Source organism: Vigna umbellata, chromosome 1 (genome assembly GCF_029865625.1).
Source record: "Vigna umbellata cultivar VRB3 chromosome 1, Vumbellata_1.0, whole genome shotgun sequence".
Lineage (NCBI taxonomy): Eukaryota > Viridiplantae > Streptophyta > Magnoliopsida > Fabales > Fabaceae > Vigna > Vigna umbellata.
This window is the reverse complement of record NC_142165.1, coordinates 11,461,917-11,488,160: the sequence shown is the minus strand read 5'-3', so window position 1 is coordinate 11,488,160 and position 26,244 is coordinate 11,461,917. Positions and strand designations below refer to the sequence as shown.

Here is a 26,244-nt window from a genome sequence, read left to right as displayed (position 1 = left end):
AGAAAAAATTGAATTACATACAACCAAAATCCGTATATAAGACCCAAAATCCGTATATAACATTTGATTACATACGACTTACATACGGACAAAAATCCGTATATAAAACTGTCGTAGCTACTTTATATACGGATATATCCGTATATAAATTATATACGGATATATCCGTATGTAAATTATATACGGATATATCCGTATGTAAATTATATACGGAAAAATCCGTATATAAATTATATACGGAAAAATCCGTATATAAAATCCGTATGTAATCGTATATAAATTACATACGGAAAAATCCGTATATAAAATTCGTATGTAAATTACATACGGATAAATCCGTATATAACTATAACTTTTAAAAAAAAAATAGATGATCTCACATTTATACCCAATAACTAATAGTTTCATATACTGATAAAAATAAAATAAAACTACAAAGCATAATCCAACATAATCCACTTTTCCCAACATAATGTTTGACAGAAGTTGAAGAGAAATAAAAAATTTCCAACATAATCCACATTTCCTAGCTTAATCAAGTCTGAAAAAGAAATGTTTGAGAGAAGTTCAACAGAAATAGAAAATTCCCAGCATAATCCACAGTTCCTAGCTTATTCAAGTCTGGAAAAAAAGAAAAGAAAGGAAAAGTAATGTCAGGAAAAAACAAATGAGTGAAAGCTATTAACATTAATTGTATACGTAAAAAGAAGTCTTACTTTTGGCAATTCAAGTCATTGGACATGATTTTGCACTCTTTGCAAAGATTATTGTCTCTGTCTTTATCTAGGTTAGGAACCTGAGAGCCTGATTCCTTTAGACACTTACAAGCAGCACGTTTTTCTTCGTTCATAGGTGATGAAAATATGATTTGTTTCATCCCATAGCAGTAAGAAGTTGAAGGGGCATCACTTTTCTTGGTTAGATAATCTAAGCATTGCTTCGCTAAGGCTTTTTCCTGCTCACAAGTTAAGCCCTTTGATGACTTTGTGGCAGTAACTGGGAAGACAAACACAATTAGCAGAGTGAAGAATGATACAAAGATAGTCTTCATTGAGCCGAAAAAATCATAGTCATCAGAGCAAAACAAAAAGCTATAAAAGATTAAACTGCATTTTACATAGACCACACATTTACCTTAATTTTACAGTCAAAGTTAAGTTCCTAAATTTAATACATTATAAATAACTTAAGTACATTGATTGACAGAAATATATATAGAAACGATCAAGCCTGTGGTTTGGCATTAACCACCTTCCTGAAAATCACTCAATCACCCACATATATATAGAAACGAACAAACCACTCAATCAACACATCCAAAAAACACATACCAATTTTTCATCAAAAAGTCATAGCAGTTATCATGAGTGCAGCAACCAGAGCTTGGATTGTTACATTCAGCATTGGGGCAGTGGAGGCCTTGAAGGATCAACTGGGGGTGTGCAGGTGGAATTATGCCTTGAGATTACTCCAGCAGCATGCCAAGACCAACATCGGATCATTCACTCAGACCAAGAGCTTGTCCTCTGCAACAAAGTGCCCACTGCCAACAAAACAAGCAACCCAATCAACCTTATTAACACCAAAATATGTTCAGAGTTTGGAATTTCAAAATAAATTGTGAAATAATTATTGATTGCCGATGATTTTGAAATACACACAAGAGCGGGACATGTAAAATGGACACAAACCTCAAACTTCAGGTGACCTAGAAAATGGACCCAAGCAATGTAAAATAAAAAATATATGGAAATTGAAGAACAGTCAAACATAATCCCACATTCAAGTTCTCATTTTTCGCTCCCCGCAGAATAGAGCAAAATTGAATAAAGCAAAAATGTATATGTCTGCAACAACTATAATTGCCAACAAACCCAAAGACAACACTCATCCATAACACAACACTGTCAATTACAATAGCAAAGACAATATCTTTTTAGCAGCACTACACATTGTTGGGAACATCTAATTGAAAGAATCTAGTATGGTGGTTCTTTTGAGCCACAATAACCAAAAATTTGGGATTCCAGTTCTCATCTAAAAACTTGCAAGCCTAATTTAAAAAAGTAATTAACCACAGAATAAACAAACGCATAGTTAAAATATTGTTTGATCAGGCCATCGAATACGCACCTCTATAATTTGATGGAGGTCGATGTTTAAAACTTGATTGAACTGGGACTCAATGACTCCATTCCTAAATAGAGAAAAAAAATATAGAAAGTACTAAAAGAATAAAATATACAACATTTTTACAAATATTCACAAAATAATAAAAATAACAACTACAAAAATAAAGGTTTGCAGAGTATACCCCATCAACGTAATTTCATAGCATAATTCTAAAATTAATCATTCAATTAAAAAAGGGAAATAATTTAATGAAGCCATACATAGACCTAGAACAAAAAATTTAATAAAACATCAAAACAATAAAAATTAGTACAAACGCAATTTAAAATTTGGGAAAATGTTAACCTGAATATGATTATATTCTGAGGCTTTTTATTCCCAGAACTTGTATAGAAGTCAAGAAGTAATTCCCTGCAAATATAAAATAAAATAATAAATAATGTATAGCTCCATATAACATATACCTTGTTAAAAGCATAATTCCAATAGCTGTCATAACTGGAATTGACTTCATAATATAATGCAAGAAATACTTTAATAGCTACGGATGAACTTAGAAAAGTAACCACAAGTGTATTAAAGACAATAAAAAACTTTATACATATATAGCTGCAATGGCTATAAAAGAACTATATATATTACGTCTATCAATAAACCAAATTTTAATAAAATAGATGTCATCAATAGACAAATTCACGAATTACAAACAAATATACGTTTACCTAATTATGCCTTCATCCACCCCATCGGAGACTTTCTTAAACAAATTGTCAATCATTTCAACCCTCGGAGACTGGGTTCGGACACATGCTCTATACTTTGATATTAGAGGCCACTCCATAGAGCTAACCACCTAAACATCAACATATTACTTGTGCAATGTTAAAAAATTATTGGTTTGAAATAAATACGCATCATAACAACACACACGATTCCTGAACAATTACCGCTGCAATTGAAGGAATATCGGTTTGCCCTGGGGAGCCATGAGACACGTCCATGCCAATAATGATGGTAGGAGCTCTGGAAACAACTGGGATGGAAGGAGCACGTTCAGCTCCTAAAATAGAATTCAAGCCACCAAGCTGCACAATGAACAAAAATCAGTGATAAGAAACGAAATACAAGATGTTGAGCATAAATACAGTGCAAAATACCATACCTTGGCATTGATCTTCAATAAAACATTGGTCAAATACTGATCATTGACCCTTTGGGGCACTATACACTGTGTAACAACCCCAAAATCAGCTAGATTCCTCTTTTTCCATGGACCTTCGAGATTCAATTAATTCTAATCAATAATGAAACTTGAACAATTACATTTAAGGATGAATCGTATACGTTACCATATAGTTCAGAATTCCTCTCAGGAAGAAGACAAAAAAGAAATTCTGGAACCCCTGGAAGTTCGTATTGCAATAATTGAAGCATTTTCTCCACCCTAACCAGAGGCGAGAATAGTGTATTGTGAAAATCTTCTTCAAAGACGTCAAAAGGTTGTTCAATGGCCTGTCAAAAACAAATAAAAACTGTAGTCAGCATGTTTATTATGCTTCCAAGTGAACACTTAAATGGAAAACTTACCATTCCTTTCATTTGACCCCACTTGACGAGATCCCTAACAAGTCCTCGTACATCACATCGGGCAGAAAAGTTAACCACAGCCCATTTTTCAATTTTTACAGGCCTAACAAATTTCTGTAGAAAAAAAATCCAGTCAACAAAAAGTCACAACAGTTAACTAAGAAGAAAAAAATTAGATCAGAAGTTGAATTAAATACCTTTTGATTGAAATTCCACCTCCCATTTCTTGGATTGAAATCCTCCCAATTTCCAAACTTTAACTGAACATAACGTTTAATTATCAGTTTCAGATTCAATCTAATAGAAATACCACAATTACGAAGCATAGGTTCATAACCACAATTGCTTCCACTCAAAGCCTGAAATAATAGAAATAACATCACCTTCATCGATAAATGTTTGCATCATAGCAATTGGTCAAAATAAATTATAAAGAGACTAACATCTGTCAGCAGTCTCATCCTCTCTGGAGGCTTCAGCGTAGACTTCTCCACCAATTTGGATCTTTGGAGTGTGGTCAGAGGTTTAGTATAACATTGAAGGGATACCAAAGAGCAAAGCTAAGTAAAAAAAATTCTTAATCAGTGATAACATTCATAGAGTGGGTAAATTATAACATTCATAGACTACTATTGCTAGGATTGTTACCGTAAAACAATAAAGAGAACCCAGCTAAAGCTCTTCAGAACATGTCCAGTTGCTAAGCAAAGGAACTGGCATGGATGATGAAGCAATGACCATACATACAAATTTAGATTTAAAATTCGAAAAATCATATCATAGTTACTTCTTTGCCAGAAAAACATGCTCTCCTAACTTAGGCACTCATGATCTACAGCTTTAAACACAGCCAAAATATCATACATTTAGGGGCATAAATTGTCTCATTGGCACAGTATATTTTCACTTTTCCAGGTATATCAGGAGCAAATTTCACGCCATTCATATATTCTGATGTAGGTAGTCTTTAAAGAAATGACAACTGTCAAATTCTTTGTAACATATAGATGGCAAGAGATAGAACTATCATAATGGCTTTCTCCAGGGCAACAGTAGCTATCTTCTCCGTGAGATCTAATGCTCCGCTGATAATTGTTGCCTCTTCATGAAAGCAACTTTCATGATCTAAAAAACTACATACAGGAGCCGAACTAAAATAAAAGAGGGAAAAATTTAAAAAAAAAATCAAAATGAAAAACCATTAAATCTCAAAACGATTTGAAATGAAACAAGAACACAAGACTGCTCACTTTCTATATTGATCGTTTAGAATCTCCGCAGCAGATTTTGTCACCACTTTCTGCTTTTGGTTCAAAAAACAATCCCAACAGCACCTTCAGTCTTCAATCCAGCCTCTTCTTTGGGTTTCAAAAGAGTAGCAGCGCCGAAACGCCGTCGGGTGTGATTGATTTTGCGGCCACTTGACGGAAGAGCCTCCGAGGAGATGACCAAAAGAGCGACGCGAACTCGACTCGAACTCCTTCGAACCTTCCTTGATGAGCAAACGCAGCGAAATAATGAGACGAACTCGAGATTGAGAGCGAAACGGAGAATGATTGGAAGAAAATGTTAAAAAACCCTAAACGAATTAATAGAAGCTAGAACGATTGGGGGAAAACTCCAAAATGGAGGAAGTACCCTAATCTGGACCGAAGGAACCCTAAAAATGGGGAGAAACTTAAAATGAACCGATTAATCGGTTCAAACACAAGATTGATCGGTACAAAAGTGTTTAAACGGCGCAAATGGAGGTTTAATCAGTGGAAATCGAAGAACAAACGGCAGAAAGGGTTTTAATCAGTAGAAAAGTGGTTTTAATCGGTTAAAAATGAAGGAAAAGTGAAGAGGAGGTTGAAACCCTAAGATTCGGAAGTGGTTTTGTATATGAAAGTGAAAATAGAGAAGGAGAGTGGAGAGTTCAAGTTAGGGTTGTAGAGAGATCTGAGAGTGTAGAGTCAGGGCTTGAGAGAGATATGAGAGAACACACCTCTGAGTGTTTTACCAAACCAGCTTCGAATTAATGAAATATAATTTCAATTTTTTTTAAAATAATTAATTTCCAGTTGTTTTTACTTACGTACGGATTATAACACTAACATACGGATGTTATCCAAGAAAACTCTTCCGCTACCACGCACGAAAAGTACATACGGATTTTATATATGGATATATCCGTATATAAAATCCGTATATAAAATCTGTATGTAACTCCTTTTGTAGGATCCGTATATCATATCTGTATGTAATATTCATGTTATATACGAATCAAAATCCGTATGTAATTATCGGTGGATAATAACCCTTTTTCTTGTAGTGATCCTCCCATGCCATAAAGCTATTCTTTGGAAAAGAATTCAACCACACCTTGGCGTTTCCTCCCAACGAGAATGGAAATAGACTCAGCTTTATAGCTTCATCAGGAACATCATGAATCTTCACAGTATTACATATCTCAAGGAAGGTGGCCAAATGATTGTACGGATTCTCATGAGAAAGGCCATGGAACTGATTGTTCTGCACCAAATGGATGAGAGCAGGCTTCATCTCCATGTTGGCGGCATTAACCCTTGGCCTAGCAATGCTATTGAAGTGAAGAGGCCCTGAGAATGTAGAATAGTCCTCCAAGGTGCGTCTAGCTTGGCCATCACCATGACCATTTGGATTGGCGGCCATATCTTCTCCTTCCTTCTCCTTCTACTGTTGTTTCTACGGGCAGTTTTCTCAACTTCAGGGTCAAAAAGGAGAGGCTCAGAGGATGGTGTGCTCCTAGTATGGATTGTGCCCTGCACACACTAGAGACAACAATACTAGAGCACCAAGTTATCCAACAATAAAAGAAAACAAAAATTATTCACAGTAAAAAGAATATAAGAATAAAGCCTAAATTGGCTAAGAATCACACAAAAGTATAGTGTTAACCACGAGTCCCCGGCAACGGCGCCAAAAACTTGTTAAGACTTTGGCAAGTGTACCAAATCGTTCTAAGTAATAAAACCAGTAAGACCGGATATCGTTTCCCAAGAGACTCGTGTCACCAAACAATCGTATAATTTCCAACTAACTTAGACTAAAGAATGCTTCATAATTTGTGTTTTTGTACAATCAAAGTAAACATGAAACATAATCGATAAAAGTGATCTTAGATACTCAAACACTTGGAAATGGAAAGATTAGAAATGATATGGAATGATATTGTTGGGGGTATGATTTCACCTACTTCATTCTTATGTATAGAAAATCACTTCCTCTTCATTAATATGCCAATGTCAATCTACTAAATTACTCAAACCCAATCCCTTGGTAGAGAGAGCCTAGACTTCCTTATTAGGCTCCAATCCCTTGGAAGACCTAACAATTATTTCCGCATTAAGAATTGAGATCTAAGACAACCAAAGGTCCTAATTCTATCCCTAGATATTGTTTCCTTTAGGTGTTTAATCCAAGTCCAGATTTACCCAACATTTCCCAATATCAAGCAAACCCTAAAATCATGTAATGGGTAGCAACTTCACAACAAGCATTAAGAAAAGGAATTAAACACTAACAATCAATGAAAGAGGCATAAATTTATTCAAAACATAGTAGTTTACATAAGATTTCAGTGGCTACATCAATCCCCCAACAATAATGAAACTAGCTCTCCATGAATGGAGAGCTCAAGCTTACAACAATGGTGGAAATGGAGGAAGGAAGAAGACCCAAGGGTGAAGAAGGACTGTTCCCACAGCTCCTAGCTCGCCTCCTAGAGCTCCAATTGAGAGAAAACGTGTCTGGGCAGCCAAAGATACCAAAGCCCTTACATGTTTCTAGGTTAAATAAGCTGTCTGCCACATCAGAAAAAATCGCGCCCAGCGCCCCCTCTGTTTCGCGCCAGGGCGCGAGACTCACTGGAAAGTCACGCCCGGGCGCCCCATTTCTCGCACCCGAGCGTGAAACTCTCTGGAAAAACAATTTTGGACGAGCGTCCACTGAAAATGGATGAGCGTATACTCATACGTCCAAAGGACGAGCGTCCACTCATACGTCCAAAGGACGAGCGTCCACTCATACGTCTAAAAGACGAGCGTCCACTCAAACGTCCAAAGGACGAGCGTCCACTGCTCTCTTGACGAACGTCCACTGCTCATCCTTGCTGTACGAGCGTCCTCTTGTCGTCTTCGTTGGACGAGCGTTCTCTTCTCGTTGGACGAGCGTTCATTTCTCTCTGGACGAACGTCCTCTTAGCTCGCTGGACGAGCGTCCGGTTCTCTCTGAGCGAGCGTCCGCTCGTGCTAACAGTCTGGACGAGCGTCCTCTCATGCGTCCACAGGACGAGCGTCCACTTATCATGGACGAGCGTCCTCTCGTGATGCACACTGGACGAGCGTCTCTGGGCGAGCGACGAGCGTTTCTGCAGCTCTGCTTGCTGATAGTGGTTGGTTCAACTTTAGACATTATTGGAGACCCTTCCAAGCACATTATTAGCTACAAAATAGGGGATTATAGATGAAATTACATCAAAGTTTCCTAAAACACAATTATTCAGAAAACAAGACAAAAGAAGAGGATTAAACAAGTTATAAGTTAGAAAGGAGTTGATTTTGCTACTAAATTGATGCTTAAATAATGGTAAAAATTAGCATTATCAATGGTTAATGTATTGTATGATATTTTTGTGAAGCCATTATTAAAGTTTGTTCGTCGCAAATCTTCAGATTCAACTGATGACGACTTTTAGTTTGTAAAATTGTAAGCAAAAGCATTATTGCATCAACTGTAAGACATATGTGGATAAACAATTCGAAAGTTGTGTCCACACTGTGAGATCCTAAATAATTACCACATATAAATACATGTCAAATCTTGATTAACGCACCCCAACCCCACACTCTGGCCATCATTAAATGCACCGTGCCACGTCAAAACGCACTCACACCCACTCTGCATGCAACTGCCAAGTGTCACGGCTGGAACATTCGAAAAACCTTAGTGGAAGACAAGTGGCATGTGGAGAATGGACGTTCGTCCTGCGTGGGAAGGGAAAAAAATTATTTTCTGAAAAACTCTTCTCCACTCTTCTGCATGCTTCATCTTCTTCCCCGAAATTCTGATTTCAAATTCTCTGCCTTCTCTCTGAAACCACTTCAACTTCTCTCCACCGTAACTCATCACCATCTTCTCCGATTTACTTTCAGAGACCGTGGAAACGTTCCCTGAACCGTGAGCATCGTTCTGGACCGAACAGAACTGGGATTTGAGCTGGTAAGTTCTCGTCTCTGAACGTTCGTCCATTTAGTTCATGCGAACCAAGTTCTGGTTGCATGCATGGGTTATAGGTCTGAGTTGTTTATGATTTTGGGTATTTTAGATTAAGTGAAAAGCTGTTGAGTGACTCTTTGGATAGAAAGCTGTGAGAAGTCGAACACAACCCTTGTATTTGGAAGTTCACTGCTGAACCAGGTAAGGGAAGCTCAGTAATTTAATTGATACTTGTATGTAACGTGAAAGCATGATGTGATGATGTGAACCGGATATATGAGTAATATGTTTTGTAATTATGCATGAACGAACACTGTTTTTGTTTGAATATGGGTGATATTGTTTGAACTGTATGTTGATGATGAAATGTTTCAATTGGAAAATGGATAAGTTATGTAGAGTATGAGATGATAATATGAATTCTATAAAGTATGAGATTTATGATGGAGATAAAATTATAAGATATGAATCGTATGAAAAATGAGGAGTTAATGTAGATGAAAAATCTGGAAAATATGATATTCCTTACCTTGATAATGCACGCTCGTCATCGAACGGTCTTATACCGTTCGGTTTCCCTGAAAATGACTTAGAATGGAATTCTTTCATTTGGAAGGAACTCTGCTTGAGAACGAGCGTCCTTTTGTGAAAAGGCTAGGTTTGAGCGTTCGGCTCAGCCTAGTGGTATCCAACGATCGTAATTAATTGAAGTTATATTAGTAACGCTCGGTTTTATAATCCAGCGTTCGTTATAGGTAGCGCTTAGTCTTATACTAAGCGTTCGTCCCAATGAGCTCTCGGTCTTATATCGAGTGTTCGTTCTAATTAGTGCTCGGTCATCTACCTAGCGTTCGTCCTAAGCAGTGTTCGGTTTTATACTGAACGCTCGTCCTTATCTTTGATTCCTGAGCGAACGTAAATAGCGTTCGTCCAAATTATTAGTTGGCGTTCGGTCATTGACTGGCGGTGTTGTCTCCGGATTAAATCACGCTCGTTTTATTTATCTAAATAATTTTTGGTGTATCTATCCATTTGATTCGACCTAGAGTCATTGTACTTGAATTATTCTAAGTATTATTCAGACTTTCTAGAATCAGTTCATTTAACTGATTTAAGTATTCGTAACGTCCGTCAGCAGGCAGGTGTTCGTTTCTTTTGTTCAGAAACGAGGAATTTCTCTGTACTGTGATAACGTTCGTCCTTATTTCAAAAAGGATGAACGCTCGTCATTTTATGAAAGTGGAACAAAGAATGAAAATGTGATTAAGAAGAAAAGTTATAAGGTGCGAACGGTATTTTGAGTGAAACATTGAAAGTGGAATTTGAACGAGCGTTCCAAGGAGGAACGTCTCTATGATCTGAATGTGATAAGTTGTGTAGTATGACCATGGTAAAGCTGCTGATGACTGTTCATCCTGATATTCCGTGAGTGTTCGTCCTCATGTAGAGGGGAGTAGGTCATGTGTGGGAATGGCAGGAGGTCCTAGTCCTACTGAGTACTTTGGACTGATAGGGCTAACCTCGGGTGGCAGCTGTTGAGCGTTTACAGTTATCACATCACCCGAGTGCACGAACGCCTGTAGATACATGGATTCATACAGTCCGGACGGTCGGGTTTTATGAGAGTTTGGATGATTGAGTCTATGCTGATACATTGTTATATGTCTTGTATGTTGATTGCTTATGTTATATTGTATGTTGGTTGTATGAATTAAATTACCTAAGCTTACCCTTGCATTTCCTTGTGTTGTCTACTGTTTATGTACGTCCGTCTTGTCAATGCAATGATCATCCGTGTGGATGTGAGCAGACGGAGAGGCGCTGCTTGAAGAAACACTGGAAGAAGAAAATTTGGAGGACGCCAATCTGGTCGAAGTAGAGGTTAAAGCCGAGCCTTAGTGCGCTCGTTAAGTTTTAGTCTTTAGTATAGCGGTGTAGCTTTTCGCGACGTTCGGTTATTTGGTTTTGTAAAACCGTTCGTCCTGAACCTTGGTTACATTGTAGAAATTTATGAACTCTGTATCAGTTTAACGTTCGGTTTTAATAGCTGATTAATTTAAGACTGCACTGTTTAATTCTGTAAATGTGATTAGTTCTAATTTATGGTAATTACTATATTTTGGGATGTTACACACACCATTGAAAATGTACCAAGCTTCAACTTATCTTTATTCTCTCCTCAATTGTAACTTACCAAATCGATTTCATCAACTAATTATCGTACTTCAGAATCTAATTCCCCTTGAAAAAATTATTTTAACACCAAACTTTTATAAACAAAATGAAAGATTAGAACAAAATCCAGAAGGGAATAATCAAAGAGAAAACAGAATATCAGAAGAGAATTATGCAGATTTCATTCGTCATCCTCTTTCTCTCGTCATCCTCTTTCTCACACAAAAACAATGTCTTTATAGCACCATACAGTCAACATGTAATGTAAAAAAGAATAAAGTTTGTTAAACATGTTTCCTTCTGCCTAATCAATTCCGACAAATACTGTCACGTAATGGTTACATAATCCTTGAGGTAAATGGGTTTCTTTCAAATTTATTGGGGTCTTGCATTCCTCTTGAATATTCTCTAGATTTGGCTATTCAACTATATTGGGTCTGTTAGGAGAAGTGGGAACATCTCCTCCCTCTTCAATATTCACCTTGTCCTCAAGGTGAAATTGGGCTTGAATATGTGCACATGGTTCCCAGGTGGCCTCTTCCAAAGGAAGGCCCTGCCATTGAATTAAAACCAATTGTTGTGGAGCATCAATGTCGGTGGACAACTTCCAATCCAAAATAGCAGTAGGAGTGAGTATTGGTTGATTGCCTTCAATGTCAAGGGGAAGACTTAGTGGTTGAGGGGAAGGAAGAGGACCCTGGTGAGGCTTAAGAAGGCTCACATGGAACACATTATGTATCTTGGCAGTAGAAGGAAAGTCCAATTTGTAGGCCACGTCACCTATTTTTTCAAGAACCTGATAAGCGAAGAACCTTTTTTGCAATTTGCCAAGGTAATGACCAATGAGGGAGTGTTAGCGACGAGGACGAAGCCTCACATAAACCCAGTCAACGATGTTGAAGTGAACATCACATCAGTGGGAGTCTGACCAATGTTTCATGGTTTGTTGAGCTTTGAGAAGATTGGATTGCAATTTGCAAATAATTTATTCGCGGGAGTTGATTTCAAATTGGGCCGCAGCATTGATAGTATCCTTAACCGAAGTTTGAGGGATGTTTGGTGGAGAACGGCCGAACATAACTTCAAAGGGAGTGAAACCAGTGGAGGAATTAACGGTGGTGTTGAAACACCACTTTACCCAAGGAAGGAATTTGCCCTATAAAGATGGTCTATAATGGACAAAACAACGCAAATACTGTTGGAGAATCTTATTTGAAACCTCAGTTTGTCCGTCTGTTTGAGGATGGTAAGTTGTAGACATGCGCAACTTGGTGCCACTCAAAGGAAAGAGTTCCCTCCAAAAGTGACTAACAAATATAGGATCGCGGTTTGAAATTAAGCTTCGAGGAAGACCATGTAATTTACACACCATATTAGTGAAGAGATCAGCAACCTTAATGGCGATGAATGAGCGGGGCAATATACCAAAATGTGCACCTTTAGAAAACCGATTCACCACAACCAAGATAGTATAGTGGCTGATATGGAGGCAGTCCAATTATGAAGTCTAGAGAGATATCCTCCTAGCTGCATGACGAAGGAGGGATAGGTTGTAGCAAGTCTGAGGAACGTTGGGTGGGAATCTTTGTTTGTTGAAAAGTGGTGCAATGAGCAATGAAAGAGATGATGTCTTTCCTCATACAGTCTCCAATAAAAGTTAGTCTGTATTTTAGCCAATGTAGGAGTAGCCCCTAGATAACCAGCCAAAGGGGTCGAGTGAAACTCTTGGAGGTTCAAGGGAATCATGGAGCAAGACTTGGGAAGCCAAATTTTCCCTTTATAAAGTATGAGATCTTGTTGAATGGAAAAGTCAGGGAACATGGAGGGGTCCTGCAAAATATTACTCTTAAGATCCAAGAAAGTAGTATCAGAAGCAAGAGTGTGTTTAAGATCTTGGAGAAAGCCCATGTGAGACAAAAAATGAGGAAAAATGAGCCTACATTAGGTGAAACACGGGAAAGTGCATCAACAAAGGTGTTTGTTTTTCCTGATTTATAATGTATCTCAAAGTCGAATCCCAATAATTTGGCTACATAGGACTGTTGGTCAGGAGTTAGGACAGTTTGATAGCAATTCCTTGATGGTCTGTTGATTAGTGTAGATGATGAAGTGGCGACCAAGCAATTTTGTCACCATTCTGAATAACAGATGTGATAGCAAAAAATTCCCTGATGTACGTTGATGAATGTCACAATTTAGGGCAAAATCGCTTACTGAAAAAAGCAATTGGATGTCCTCCTATGATAAAACAACCCTCGTACTAAAACCAGAGACATCAGTTTGAATAGTGAAAACTAAATCAAACTGTGGCAGAGCCAATATTGGGGCAGTAGTAACAACAGTTTTAAGGTTCTCAAAAGCCGTAGTAGCTGAAGTAGACCAGATAAAGTTATCCTTCTTAAGTAAATCAATTAAGGCAAAAGCAATAGAGGCATACCCCTTTACAAATCGACGGTAAAACCCTGTGAGTCCAAGAAAACCATGTAGGGAGTTCAGAGTGATTGGTAGCGACCAATCAACGATATCTTGGACCTTTGAAGGATCTGGTGTGACACCATGTGACGAGAAAAGGTCTAGTTTAGAGAATCATGTAGCATTACAAAGTTCATCAAAAAAACTCATCTACCGTAGGAATCAGAAATTTGTCTTTAACGATATGGTGTTAAAGACACGATAATCAATGCAAAATCGCCATGTATCGTCTTTCTTCTTGTCAAGAAGAACAGGGGAAGAATAAGGGCTTGTGCTTGGCGTAATGAACCCCGAGTCTAGCATCTTTTGAACCTGGACCTCAATTTCTTACTTCTGAAAATGAGGGTATCTGTAAGGGCGCACTGAAATGAGAGCCATGTTGGGTAAAAGGTTGATGGAATGGTCAATATAACGGGATGTGGGAAGGGTGGTTGGCGGGGAAAATAGAACAGAGTAGGTGGTGATTAAGTTTTGTAGTTGGGGAGTAGAAGATGAAGGGATAGCAGGATTAGAGGGCAAATGAGGTATATGTGAAGTGGGAGAATGGATGGATGGAGAAGGTTCGAGTTTGAGTTGAAAAAGTGCTTCTACTCTGTTGGTGTGTTGTAGGCGTTTAAGTTGGTAGGCTATTATAGGTGTAGGGTTTGGACCTTGTTCTCCCTTGAGTTCTATCATCTTACCCTCCCACATAAATATCATAAAAGACCCATTATAGTCCATGATGAATGGGCTAACTTGAGTAAGCCATTGGACCCCTAATACTGCATCAGTGCCAGAGTGATCCAAGGAGTATAAATCAATAGGGAATTCGAGATAGGCTAATGTAATGTGGGGCTTAGGGCAAAATGTAGTGCAAGGTAAAAATTCCTCATTCCTCACCATGACTGTTAGTGGACTCGAGGTGGGATCAAGTGCAAGGTTAAGAAAATGAGCTACCTTAGTTTGAAAGAAATTGTGTGTTGCACCACTATCAATCATGATTTGTACTTCATAACCATTAATAGAGCCTGTGACTTTGAAAGGTTCTAGGGGTCCAATGACCCGAGAAAGAATGAAGGTTGATCAACCATGCTTCCAAAGTTGGGTTATCTGGTGGGTCACAATCTAATTTTGTGGGTGGCTTAGAAACATCGTCAGGGTCAGAAACAATGAGCAAGAGGAACTGGGACTTACAACGATGGTCAGGTGTATACCTTTTATCACAATTATAGCAAAGGTTCTTCTCACGGCGTGCCTGCATTTCAGCTTCAGTGAGACATTTGATGGGTAGTTTGGAGGGAGGTTTGGGGAGTAGTGGTGGAAGTGGTGGCGATCTGGAGAATTTGGTGAAGGACAAAGGAGATGGAGAATGTTTAGATTTGTCGTCGTGTAATTTGGCGATCGCCACGGCTTGTGGCATGTCGGCAAGCTGAAGGGTTATGACCTCTCGTCGAAGGTGGGGCTAAAGGCCGGAGATGAAGCAACTGAGGTAGAAGCTGGCTAGATACCCTAAGACGCGATTGGCGATCGACTCAAACTCAGAGATATAATCATGAAGGGTCTTAGTTTGAGTAAGGCGGCAGATTGCAGCGATCGGATCGTCAAACTTGGATGGTGCAAATCTCAGTTCCGAACGGAGGAAGGCATCCGAAGAGCTAAGTAGGCCATTATTATGCATCCATTGGTACCAAGCAAGTGCATGTCCCTCCAGGTAGAAGGAAGCAATCTGGGTTCTCTGTTCCGGTGGTGTCATGTGAAAATAAAAAAAGTGAGTGATCTTGAAGATCCAACCCTATGCATCATTATCGTTGAAAGAAGGAAGGTCGAACTTAAGAGGACGAGTAAAGATGTGTTAATGATGGAAAGGTGATATAGGGAGTTTGGATTCCAAAAGAGAAGTGTGAGCAGTTATGTCATGTAACGTGTTTGAGAAATTGGCTTGGGAGAAAAGAATTTGCTCCAGCTTTTTGGCAAGGGAAGAAAAAATGTCAAAAGAATCTGCCATAAGAAGAAGAGGCTCAATAAAAGCACCAATGAGAGGTTAGAACAAAATCCAGAAGGGAATAATCAGAGAGAAAACAGAGAGAAAACAGAATATCATAGGAGAATTACGTAGATTTCATTAGTCATCCCCTTTCTCAAACAAAGGACCACATTATAATATGTTGCTGTATACCACACAAGTTTTCTGAGTTGATGCTCTATTATATATTTTATTTTTTATATTTACATTATAATTCATATAATTCATTGTAATGGTCAAAATATTTTTTCTTAAATGATCAATAAAATTAACTTTTATTAATTTTTGTATATTTTATAATTTTATTTATTTTTATTATAAAAAACGTATTTCATTAAATTAAAAATTATGAATGTAAATAATAATTATAAATAAAGAAGGTTTAAAATCTCAACAAAATAATAATTACTTATAAGAATTTTTATTAAAAAACATTTGCAATATAAATTTGATACAAAAGTCACACTAAAACTCCAAAAATAATTTGTGATGATTCTAATTATGAAGGACTAAAAAACTCTCACAAATTATTTTACCTAAAATAAATATTTCTTAAATTGATTTGCAGAAAGTAAAAATCTCCAGTTAAAGCTATTAAAATGTTAGATTATTAGAAAACGAGAGGCGTATATGGAACTAATAAACTAATCTCGGCAGTGTTGTTTGATGGAACAAACTCATAAAATTTGAGGTTACGAGAGTAATCTTAAATTGGTCAAAGTCAGTATTTGGATAAAAATGAAAAAATTAATAAAAGACTTATACACTCAGCAAAAAAATTTATTAAAAATTGTATCAAAATACCTTGTATTTTTTTTGGTTAAAATATATACCTAATACTCTCATCACTTGTTTCTCATATTATTAAACCATTCATGCCAATAAAGGATGATAATAATGGACTGAACCTACTGCATTTGCTTGTTTAATATCAACACATTTTGTAGTTATCTGAAGAGGTAAAAGGTGCTGCCAAAGAAACATTTTGTAGTTACTAATAATCTCTATTGTTTCTATGGTTGTGGCTTTCACTACAGCATCCTTTCTCCTATTTAGCTGCAAAAGCAACTGGGTTTCTTATGTGTGGGCTTCAATGGCCTTTTTTACATTATTTTTTATCTTCTCTCTCAATTTAGAATCTTGGACTTCATCTTGAGCAGAGGTTACGGTATGTCTAAACTTGAGTAACTCATTACTTGCACACGTACATTAGCATATCATTAAAAATTTTATCATAATTTTGTCATACCCATATCCATTTCAAAAAAAAAAGTCCGACGGTGTTTTAAAACTTACATATACATAGAGATACTTATAAATATTAAAAAATATATTTTTTAGATATTTTTAAAATAAAATTATAAAAAAATTATAGAAATTAAAATTTTTTAATTAAATAAAATATAAATTAATTTTATTTTAATTTTAATTTAATTAAATAAAATATAAATTAAACATTATTTTTATTTTTTCGAGTAAGAGGTAATCGTAGATGAATAGTATAATATCATAAATACCTGTGAAAACCAACTATCCCTTGTTTTTGTATTGAAATTTTAGATCATTATTAAAGATGCATATATTTTCAAACGTATCCTTAGAAATTTTAAAATATATTTTAGGTAGTGTTAAGTATTTTGGTGTTTCTTTAAGTATATTAGATTATTTAAATATTTTTAATTTATTGTATTAGTTTATGATTTTATAATTTATTTGTAAATAATTAATTTATTCTATAATATATTATTTGTAAATGTTTATCAGATTATTTTAAATTCTTTTATTATATTATTTCTAAATGTTTATTTAGATAATTTGTATGAATGTATTTAGTTTATTAAAAAAATAAATTTATTTAAAATTGGTAAATTTATTTAAAATTGATATAAAAAATTTAAAATATTTTTTAGGTAGTTTTAAGTATTATTATTTTGGTGTTTTTTTAAGTATATTTGATTATTTATTGTATTAGTTTTTAATTTTTTAATTTAACAAAAGAATTTATCTTGTTTTCACTTTGAAAGAAAAAAATATTTTTGATAAATGTAAGGACAATGTTAATATTGAGCATGGATCACCATTACAATTGACATAAGTTCAAGAAAGTTCATATTTATATATAAGATATATATTTGTTTTGGTTGAACTATTATTGAAATTAATGCACTTCAAATGTTTTCCTCTGGTCCTGTACCTTTGAGCCAAAAGCCTTGCCAAGTGAATTTAGAAGATTGTGAAATAATAACATCTCCAAATCACAGATTATAACTCATCAGGGTAAATAATTGAAGTTTAAATCAATATCTAATTCATAACTTTAATATATTTTGTGAGTTTTTTAAAATAATAACTTTAAGAATTATTTATCTTTTTCGTTCTTTAATATATTCTCTTTTAGTTTTCACTTTTTGGATAAATCCTATTGTGAATAATTATAATTTTATGGGTTAAATATGTTTTTAGTCCTTAAACTATTGGTTGTTTCTGGTTTTCGTCTCTCTTTAAAAATAAGGTACAATTTGGTCCTAATTCTTTTCAAAATATTGGTTTTAGTCCTCGAAAATTAACACCGTTAAAAATTTGGTCCTCATTTAGTCAACAAAATGAGGACTAAAACCAAAGTTTTGAGGATTAAAACTAAAGTTTCGAAAAGAATGAGGACTAAATTGTACCTTATTTTGAAAGAGGGACGAAAACCAGAAACGGCCAATAGTTTAAGAACTAAAAACATATTTAACCCTAATTTTTAAGATAAAACACTTATTAGTGTTTATCTTTTATTATTTTGGTTCTTTAAAAGTTATAAATATTTTATTGATGTAAGGTCCTGGAAAGAAAACTGTATGGGTTGTGGGGTCTTATTTTCTGAGGCAGCCAGACCCAAAGGGCCAAAGGCACCATGACCTTAGAAGGGTTCCTTCATTTTCCCAACTCTAAACCAATTTCCAGTTCTTCTTTCTCTCTCTAAAACTCAGTTCCACTTTCCTCTTCCTTCTTTGCCTTCTCTCTACCCTTACACTTATTTGAACCGTTGAAAATTCAAATAGGTGGTGTTCTTTCGCTCACGGAGTTGAGAGCTTCCCTTCTATCCGATTAAATTTCCATTCGGACGGGTAAGTCAGTTTCTCCACTTTTTTGGAACCTAGGGCATGCAGCTAGTGGTGCTCCTTTTTTATTCTCTGTCTATTCTAGTTCTAAGAGTTGTTTCCATCACCATTTAGGTGGTTGTAGGGCACTGTTGGACTTTCGCTGTAAAGGCATTGTTAGGGCACTCTAGTTGGTTGTACTGCTCAACTTCAAGGTAAGGGGAGCTAGTTGTTTTGTTTGAAATTTATTTATGAGATATATGCATGTTGAATCCTGAATTGGTGCGTTGATTTAAACTGTTATGTACCTATTGAGTATAAATTGGCTTGTGTTATGATGCTGAACATTGTGCATGTAACAGTGTATTGGTTGTAAGTTGTTATGATAAAAATTGGTGAATGTGGTTTTGGTTGGACTGAGCGATAATTCAAATTTGATATGTTTAAGGTTTGGGTTCTGTCAGAGGAGGGTTAGAGGGGAGGTAAGGTAAGTATGCACTGTTTTGAGTAAATTGGTAGTAGTACAAGTCAATTGAGGGGAAGTAACATAGTGATTTTGATTAACACAAGTCTAGGATGAGCTTAGTGAGTTGAAACAGTTTAGAGGGATCCTTTGTGACTTGTTGAGAGCCTTTCTTTGTTGGTAGGATAGCGGAACCTTAAAAACTTGAGTTGGCACATCCCTGATCATAGAGCAGCCCTGGCCTGGTCCAGTCAGTTGTGACTAGTCATATGTGCTGGCGTCGAAGGTGAGTTTGATGCGTTCAGACGTTGGGTTCTTCTCTGGTGACTAATTGGACAGTTGGGTTGGTTTAGAGGAGTCAATATAATTGGTGAGGGGTCAGAAAACTGAGTGAAGTCTTTAGAAAATGGTTGAAATGAGATTGGGTACACAAGTTGCAGGAATTGATATTTTAAAAGATAAAACTGGATTTAATTACTTTAGATTAGTACTGGGAAGGATTCGGATCATCTAGGCAAGTATGATTACACTTAATAATCGAATTGGAGGTCTTAGAAGTTAGCTAAGAGCTCTAAAAATGGTAAGGATTAGTGTGAGTGTGTGATTCTGCAGAATTCGCGTTCTACAAATTATGCAGTATCATTATGCGAGTTGTCTCGCATAGCGAGACCCTGTAGAGGGTGCTCACTGTCTTGGTAATTCGCTGTGCAAGTTGGTGCGCCATGCGAATTACCAGGGGGTGATGCTCACTGTTTATAGACTCGCCATGACGAATCTTGTCGCTATTTGATAATGCTAACTTTTACCATTATTTAAGCATCAATTTAGTAGCAAAATCAACTCCTTTCTAACTTATAACTTGTTAAATCCTCTTCTTTTGTCTTGTTTTCTAAATAAATGTGTTTTTGGCTACTTTGATGTACTTTCATCAATAATCCCTTATTTTGTAGCTAAAAATGAGCTTGGAAGAGTCTCCAACAAATTATAGAGATGAACCAAAGTGAGCACATGCAGGAACGCTCGTCACAAAGAGGAACGCTCGTCACAGAGAGGACGCTCGCCCAGGAGAGGGGACGCTCGCTCAGAGAAATGGACGTTCGTCCAGCGAGTTAAGAGAACGCTCGTCCAAAAGTTCATGGAGGACGTTCGTCCAGAAAACAGAGAGGACGCTCGTCCTGCAAATATAGAGGACGCTCGTCCAGAAGGCAGATGAGGACGCTCGTCCAGAGAGCAGAAGTGGACGTTCGGTCAGGCAGAGGAGAGGACGCTCGTCCAGCAAAGAGAGAAGAGGACGCTCGTTCGTCCAGAGCGCAGTGGACGCTCGTCAGCGAGATGCTCAGCGGATGTTCGGCCAGGAGAATAGGACACTCGTCCAATTTAGAGGCGCTCAGTACGCTCGTCACTTTCAGTGGACGCAGTTTTTGCGAGAAGGCGCGAAACAGGGAGGGCGCCGGGCGCGATTTTTACTGATGTGGCAGCATAATCTATTTAACCCTAAAACGCGAAAGGGAAAGGGTCTTTGGTTCTTTGGAGGTGCATCTCACTCAGAGGAGAGCTGCTAGGGCTCGTGGGAACACTCCCTTCTTCCTCTTGGGTTCTTCATCTTCTTACATGGCCATTTTGTAAGCTTAAAGGCTCTCCATGGAAATGGAGAGCCAAACCCATCTTGTTGGGGATAGATGTAGTCTTTGAACTCTTGTGTAATTGTTGAATGCTTTGATTATATATATGCCTTTTCTATCAATTGCTAGTATTCTTGTTTCCGATCTTAAAGCTTGCATGTAATGGGGACGTTCATGACTTGATTTTGGGGTTTCATGGGTTATGGGGACGTAAGATGAAACCTTGAACTTAAACAAGAGTCCTTGTGGTTCATTGATTCTAGGGATGGAAGATGATTCACATGTTGTCTTAGATCCTAGCTCTTTAATGCGGGTTTGCTTGTTAGATTGTCCAAGGGATTGGAGTTTGATAAGGAAAACCTAGGCTCTTTCACCTAAGGGATTAGGGCTAGAGTGTTTTAGTGGATTGACTTTAGTAAATTGATAGAGAGGAGATGAAATTGGTCTTACACAAGAGTGCATTGGTGAAAACTAACCTTAACAATGTCATTTCATACCATTTCTAGTCTTTTTCATTTCCAAGTGCCTTCAATACCAAAGTCCAACCTTGTAATTATGTAGGAATTTACATTTTTGCACTTGTTTTGTAAATTGATGTTATGTTATTGAGTCTATATGAGTTGTTAATCGCACAATTCTTTAGTATTACGAGTCTTTTGGGAAAACGATACCCGGTCTTACCGGTTTATTACTTGAACGATTCGGTGCACTTGCCGAAATCACCTAACACTATGCGACTGGTGGTGGTCTGGGATCACTGCCCAATTAATTCGAAGGGTGAGTGAGGCGCATAGCGAGAACTTTGGGGAGGTTGGTCTCTGTCTGGGTTCCCGCATAGCAACCTGGGTACGTTATGCAAGAGGTTGAAGTCTGATGTATGTTGCGACTTAATTCGCTATGCGAATTAAGGTGTGCGCCGTGCGAGAGCCTCCTGTCTCGCCCTACGAGTAGAATGCGTTGTGCGATAAAGATAAAGATAGATTAAGTAGTATTGTTTAGATTAAGCTATTAAGATATTACTTTTATTTTTGTTCTTTGTTCTTGATTAAAAATCCTATGTTCACCTATTTAAAGAATGTCATGGTTCAATGAAAAAATCATCACATTGAGTTTTATCGCATCTATTTTGTGTGTTATCTATATTTAACAAAGTTGTATCAGAATTTTCATGCTCTGAGTGTCGGGTGACAGAAAAAAAATAGAGTCAACATGCTTGAGAAAAATAAAAGATTGAGATGACCAATCTTGTAAATGGTATTTGTTTGCAAATAAGAGTCCTTCTTAGATACCAAAATGTATGGGATGTGGTGGAGAGCGAGTACTAAGAACCCAAGAAGGACAAAGAACAGACGGTAGTCTAAACTGTTACATTGAAAAAGATCTGAGTGAAAGACAAATCGACTTTATACCAATTGTACAGAGCAGTGGACGAATCAGACTTTAAGAAGATAGCAAAAGTTGCATCTTCAAAAGAAGCCTGGGAGATCCTTGAGATAACGTATAAAGGGGACAACTGTGTTAGGTAGATCTGCTTCAAACTCCCAGAGAGGAGTTTGAAAATCTAAAGATGGAAGACAGAGAATAAGTGACTGGGTACATAATTTGGATGGAGAAAGTGGCAAAATCAACTCGGCAAGAATGAAGAACCGTTGCCAGCCTGCCAGGTTGTGAAGAAAATTTTGAGATCATTAACAAATGATTTTGAAAGCAAAGTTTGCACCATTAAGGAGTCCAAGGACCTATCAACACTTTTAGTTGAAGAGTTTGTTGAGTCACTTAAGGCACACAAACAACGTAGAAAGAAGTACTTTCAACCACTTGATCAAGCACTTCAAACACAACATAACGTGAAGGAAGATGCTCAGAACATAGGGCCAAGGTCTTGAAGGACGTGACAGAGGTGATTTTAAAGATGACAGGAAAGAGCAAATCGGTCAATAAAATCGGTGTGACCGAAGACAAGGGAACAGTCGAGGAGGTCAGTGAAGAATGGAGTGTTTTAAGTGTGACTAGCACAACTACTATATAAACGAGTGCAGATTGACGAAGTGCTACAACTGTGGTAAGAAAAATCTTTTTACAGAGGAAGATGATAAAGAAATAGTTAAATTAATGTCAAAGAGCTCAAAGGCTAACCTGCCAAGATGGAGATCAGATGTCGAGCTATTTCCAGGTTGTGTCGAGCTGATTGTTGTCAAACTAAATCTGAGTAGGAGATTGGAAGTCGGGCACGAGGAGAACTCAAGAAGCTTCGTCAAGTAGCGTAGGGAGCCCAACATTGTGGATGGAAAGCTCGAAATTTCTAGTAGAGAGCTCTGAAGTGCAAAGCTCAATGTAGATAAGAGTTCGACATAATGTGCAGAGAACTCGATTGAGAGCCTGGTGAAAAGCAACTGTTGAATTGTTTGAGAGCTCGGTGAAGAGCTCGAAAGAAGAGGTCACTGTGCAATTGGAGAGCTCAATGAGCCTAAGAGAACAAGAAGGAAACTTGGATGAGCAATTGAAGAGCTCGACTTTCTTGGTTCAATGACTACATAACTCGGTGAAGTGTAAGACATGCTCGATTAACCTGATGGGAAGCTGGGAAAGGTTGGCAAAGAGTGTGGATAGTCCAAAAGGGGACATCCAGAGCTCGACAAAAAGGGTTGAGATGATGCCAAGCTCAACAAAGATGTTGGAGATCATAATGATGAGGGTGGCGAACCTGGAGATGAAAATGACGACGATAAAACACGATAAAATATTGGAGCTCGTGGAGTAGAAAGTAAGGCAATCAAAGATGTTGGTGAAACTGATACAAGAGGTCGTGAATAAGAAACTCCAAGAAATATATGAGGAGATATAGGTCTAAGGAAAGTCAATTGGAAGCTTCAAGAAAAATTGAAGATTTTTAGCATGGAGAACCAAATATGGAGGGAGTTAGCATAAAATAATATGAAACAGGATCCTACAAATGTTAGCAAGGAGAACCACCATCATAGTGAAGTAGCCGCTAACAAGTCGAATTTCTATGTATCCGCTAACAAGTCGAATTTCAGAAACAATGATATTGGATGTAGAATCATGATTGTGGGGATAGTCGCGAAGAAAATCATAAAAGAGTTGAAGCGTGATAGATCGTGGTGATATCAATGTTAATGGAAAGAAGGCCACAGCAAACAACAAATAAACAAATGTTAAAAACAAGTTAGTCAAGGTCAAGAAGAGGTCGACAATAATGAAAATGAAGTCTATAAAAATAATTAGAAAGTCAGTCAAAATAATAGAGAAGTCGATAATGATAAAAATTTAGAATCCGAATCTGATTGAAAGAAACAAGTCCGAGGTGGGGTGATGTATATAAAAATCTGAAATATAGGAATGAAAGATAAAAAATTTTAAGTTTATGGAAGAGGTTTGTTAAAAAAACTTAAATTAAATATAGATTTTAAATCTTATTTTATCTTTGCCACATATGTTGTGGTGGTTTTGATTCCTAATTATTAGTTTAGGTCCAGTAATTTTAGTTTGATTTTGAGATAGATAAAATAAATTGATAATTTTGATTTTCTATTATTAGACTGGGATGGAGTATTTATTCTTTTGTTTATATAGATAAAGATAGATTAAATAGTATTATTTAGATTAAAGAGGGAATATTATCTTTTTGTTTTTATTCTGTGCATCTATGCTATGGGTCAGGAAAAAAAAACGCCATAAGTAAGTTTTAGTGCATCTATATTTCTTTGTGTGTCATCTATATTTAACGTGTAAGAGTTCCAGAAATCTTGACACGAACTTGTGGTTGATAAATAGGGTTTGATGAAAAGAGTTCCTGATGAATTAAGGATTATGAGAAACAAGAAGGGGAAGACACCAATTGAAGTATTTTATGATGAACACAACCAGTTATCCAAAGATATCAAAGAATCTGCTAAAGGAATAGCTGAGTCTGGGATGGTTGTGGCAACGCTTGTTGCTACTGTAGCATTTGCAGCTGCTCTCACTGTTCCAGGTGACAAGAAATCTGTTAACAATGCCTGGTTCATAGTTTTCATAGTCACAAATGCAATCGCACTGTTCACTTCTTCTGCGTCCATACTCTCTTTCTTGTCAAATTTCACTTCTTCAAGATTCGGAGACGCTGAATTTGTTATATCACTACATCCCAGCTTGACTTTTGGCTGGGAGTTACTAATAATCTCCGTTGCTGCTATGGTTGTGGCTTTCGTTGCAGCATCCTTTCTGATATTTGATCACACAACAAAATGGGTTTCTTATGTAGTGACTCCAATGGGGATTTTCCCATTGCTTGTGTTTATTCTCTTCCAATCTAAGTTCTTCGACGACTCCTATTGGTCTAAATACTATCGTCCCAAACTTGAACTCAGGCACCTACGTTAGCATCATTAAGTGTGTTATCCTATATTTTTCTGTCTTAATTACTCCATGGTTGTATTCTCCACCTCATTGTATAATTTGTTTTTGAAATAATAAAGTTTGTGCTTGAATTTGAAATTATTGAACATGGATATCATATCACTTTGAATGTACTTTTTTATTAAATTTTATGCTTAATGTTTGGTGTAGATTAATTCTATACTTTGTGATTTTTGATTTATTGAAAAATATGACTTAAAACTTAAAAGTAAAATAAAATACTTATATTTAGAGATAGAATATGACTATTAAATTTTTGAACTTAATATATAGTGAAGACTTCTACCCACAGTTATAATAATTTTAGGAGTTTACTATCCCCGTAACCTTCTAATACCATGTAGCACATTTACCTATAATTCCAAAACTTCTCATTCTTTCCATTGTTTAGGTCTGTTGACTGTCTTCTCACAATCTGGCCTTACAATATTTAAACGAGTAAGCACTGTAACTTCTTCCAATGAACTAAAAGACTTGTTTGGATAATTTTATTTTATCAATACCCATAAAAGATGAAAAATAAGAAACATTAATAAAATAAGGTTTTAACAATTACTTTACTGCTAACTTTTTTATATTTTTAACCATGCACGTGTTTGATAAATTTGCGCAGCATGAGAAAAAATTCATATCCACCAAACAAATATGAAATAAATTTAAACATATAATTGGATTATATAAACGAGTGAGTAACGTTGAATAAATAATAAATTGGAGTAAAATAGATAATTAATTAAATAAAATCTAGAATTATATCCGTTCAGAGCTAAGGTTTTGTAATAAAATATCTTTTTGTTATTTTTTATTAATTATATAAATTTCCAACAACACAAGTACTTGGCAGCCTCTCTCCAAGGGTTGTTGCAGCCTTTACCTATACCTCAAGCAATCTGGGAGGAGATTAGTATGGATTTTATAGTAAAATTGCCCAAATATCATGGGTTTGATACTATACTAGTGGTGGTGGATAGACTCAGCAAATATGGCCATTTTATCCATGTTAAATACCCTTATACAGCCAGGTCAATAGCTGAAGTGTTCGTGAAG

General features: G+C 36.6%; 3 protein-coding genes across 12 annotated transcripts; 1 reads left to right on the top strand and 2 right to left on the bottom strand.

Annotated features, from left to right (window-relative positions):
- Positions 1-381: 381 nt before the first annotated feature.
- On the bottom strand, positions 382-1,325 carry LOC148204627 (non-specific lipid-transfer protein A-like). Of its 2 annotated transcripts, none has more exons than XM_088094801.1 (2): positions 717-1,325; positions 382-541 (listed from the first exon to the last, which is right to left on the bottom strand). In XM_088094801.1, the coding sequence occupies exons 1-2, from the start codon at positions 1,049-1,051 to the stop codon at positions 532-534; spliced, it is 345 nt and encodes a 114-aa protein (XP_087950927.1). In that variant the 5' UTR covers positions 1,052-1,325; the 3' UTR covers positions 382-531. The 2 variants fall into 2 exon arrangements, with proteins under 2 accessions (XP_087950927.1, XP_087950921.1); XM_088094795.1 differs by having other exon boundaries at positions 442-621.
- LOC148204626 (protein argonaute 4A-like) lies at positions 858-5,698 on the bottom strand. Of its 9 annotated transcripts, none has more exons than XM_088094771.1 (11): positions 4,369-5,697; positions 4,164-4,280; positions 3,918-4,079; positions 3,721-3,834; positions 3,483-3,645; positions 3,296-3,408; positions 3,081-3,218; positions 2,856-2,986; positions 2,479-2,544; positions 2,134-2,197; positions 1,332-1,543 (listed from the first exon to the last, which is right to left on the bottom strand). In XM_088094771.1, the coding sequence occupies exons 2-11, from the start codon at positions 4,179-4,181 to the stop codon at positions 1,499-1,501; spliced, it is 1,014 nt and encodes a 337-aa protein (XP_087950897.1). In that variant the 5' UTR covers positions 4,182-4,280; positions 4,369-5,697; the 3' UTR covers positions 1,332-1,498. The 9 variants fall into 9 exon arrangements, 8 of the variants coding, with proteins under 8 accessions (XP_087950897.1, XP_087950902.1, XP_087950904.1 ...); XM_088094776.1 differs by having other exon boundaries at positions 4,971-5,697; XM_088094778.1 differs by having other exon boundaries at positions 3,918-3,980; positions 4,369-5,696.
- An 18,879-nt stretch (positions 5,699-24,577) lies between these two features.
- Positions 24,578-25,304, top strand: LOC124839391 (ankyrin repeat-containing protein NPR4-like). Its single transcript, XM_088092005.1, has one exon. It carries the CDS (start codon positions 24,580-24,582, stop codon positions 25,159-25,161), a length of 582 nt encoding a protein of 193 aa, XP_087948131.1. The 5' UTR covers positions 24,578-24,579; the 3' UTR covers positions 25,162-25,304.
- The last annotated feature ends 940 nt before the right edge of the window (positions 25,305-26,244 follow it).

Coding starts and splice junctions, on each gene's coding strand:
- LOC148204627 (XM_088094801.1), bottom strand. CDS start 1,051: ATGAAGACTATCTTTGTATCATTCTTCACTCTGCTAATTGTGTTTGTC.
- LOC148204626 (XM_088094759.1), bottom strand. CDS start 4,109: ATGAAGGTGATGTTATTTCTATTATTTCAGGCTTTGAGTGGAAGCAAT. Junction 3,409..3,482: donor GAGGAATTCTGAACTATATG/GTAACGTATACG, acceptor TGAATCTCGAAG/GTCCATGGAAAAAGAGGAAT. Junction 2,545..2,855: donor GTGGATGAAGGCATAATTAG/GTAAACGTATAT, acceptor TTATATTTGCAG/GGAATTACTTCTTGACTTCT.
- LOC124839391 (XM_088092005.1), top strand. CDS start 24,580: ATGAAAAGAGTTCCTGATGAATTAAGGATTATGAGAAACAAGAAGGGG.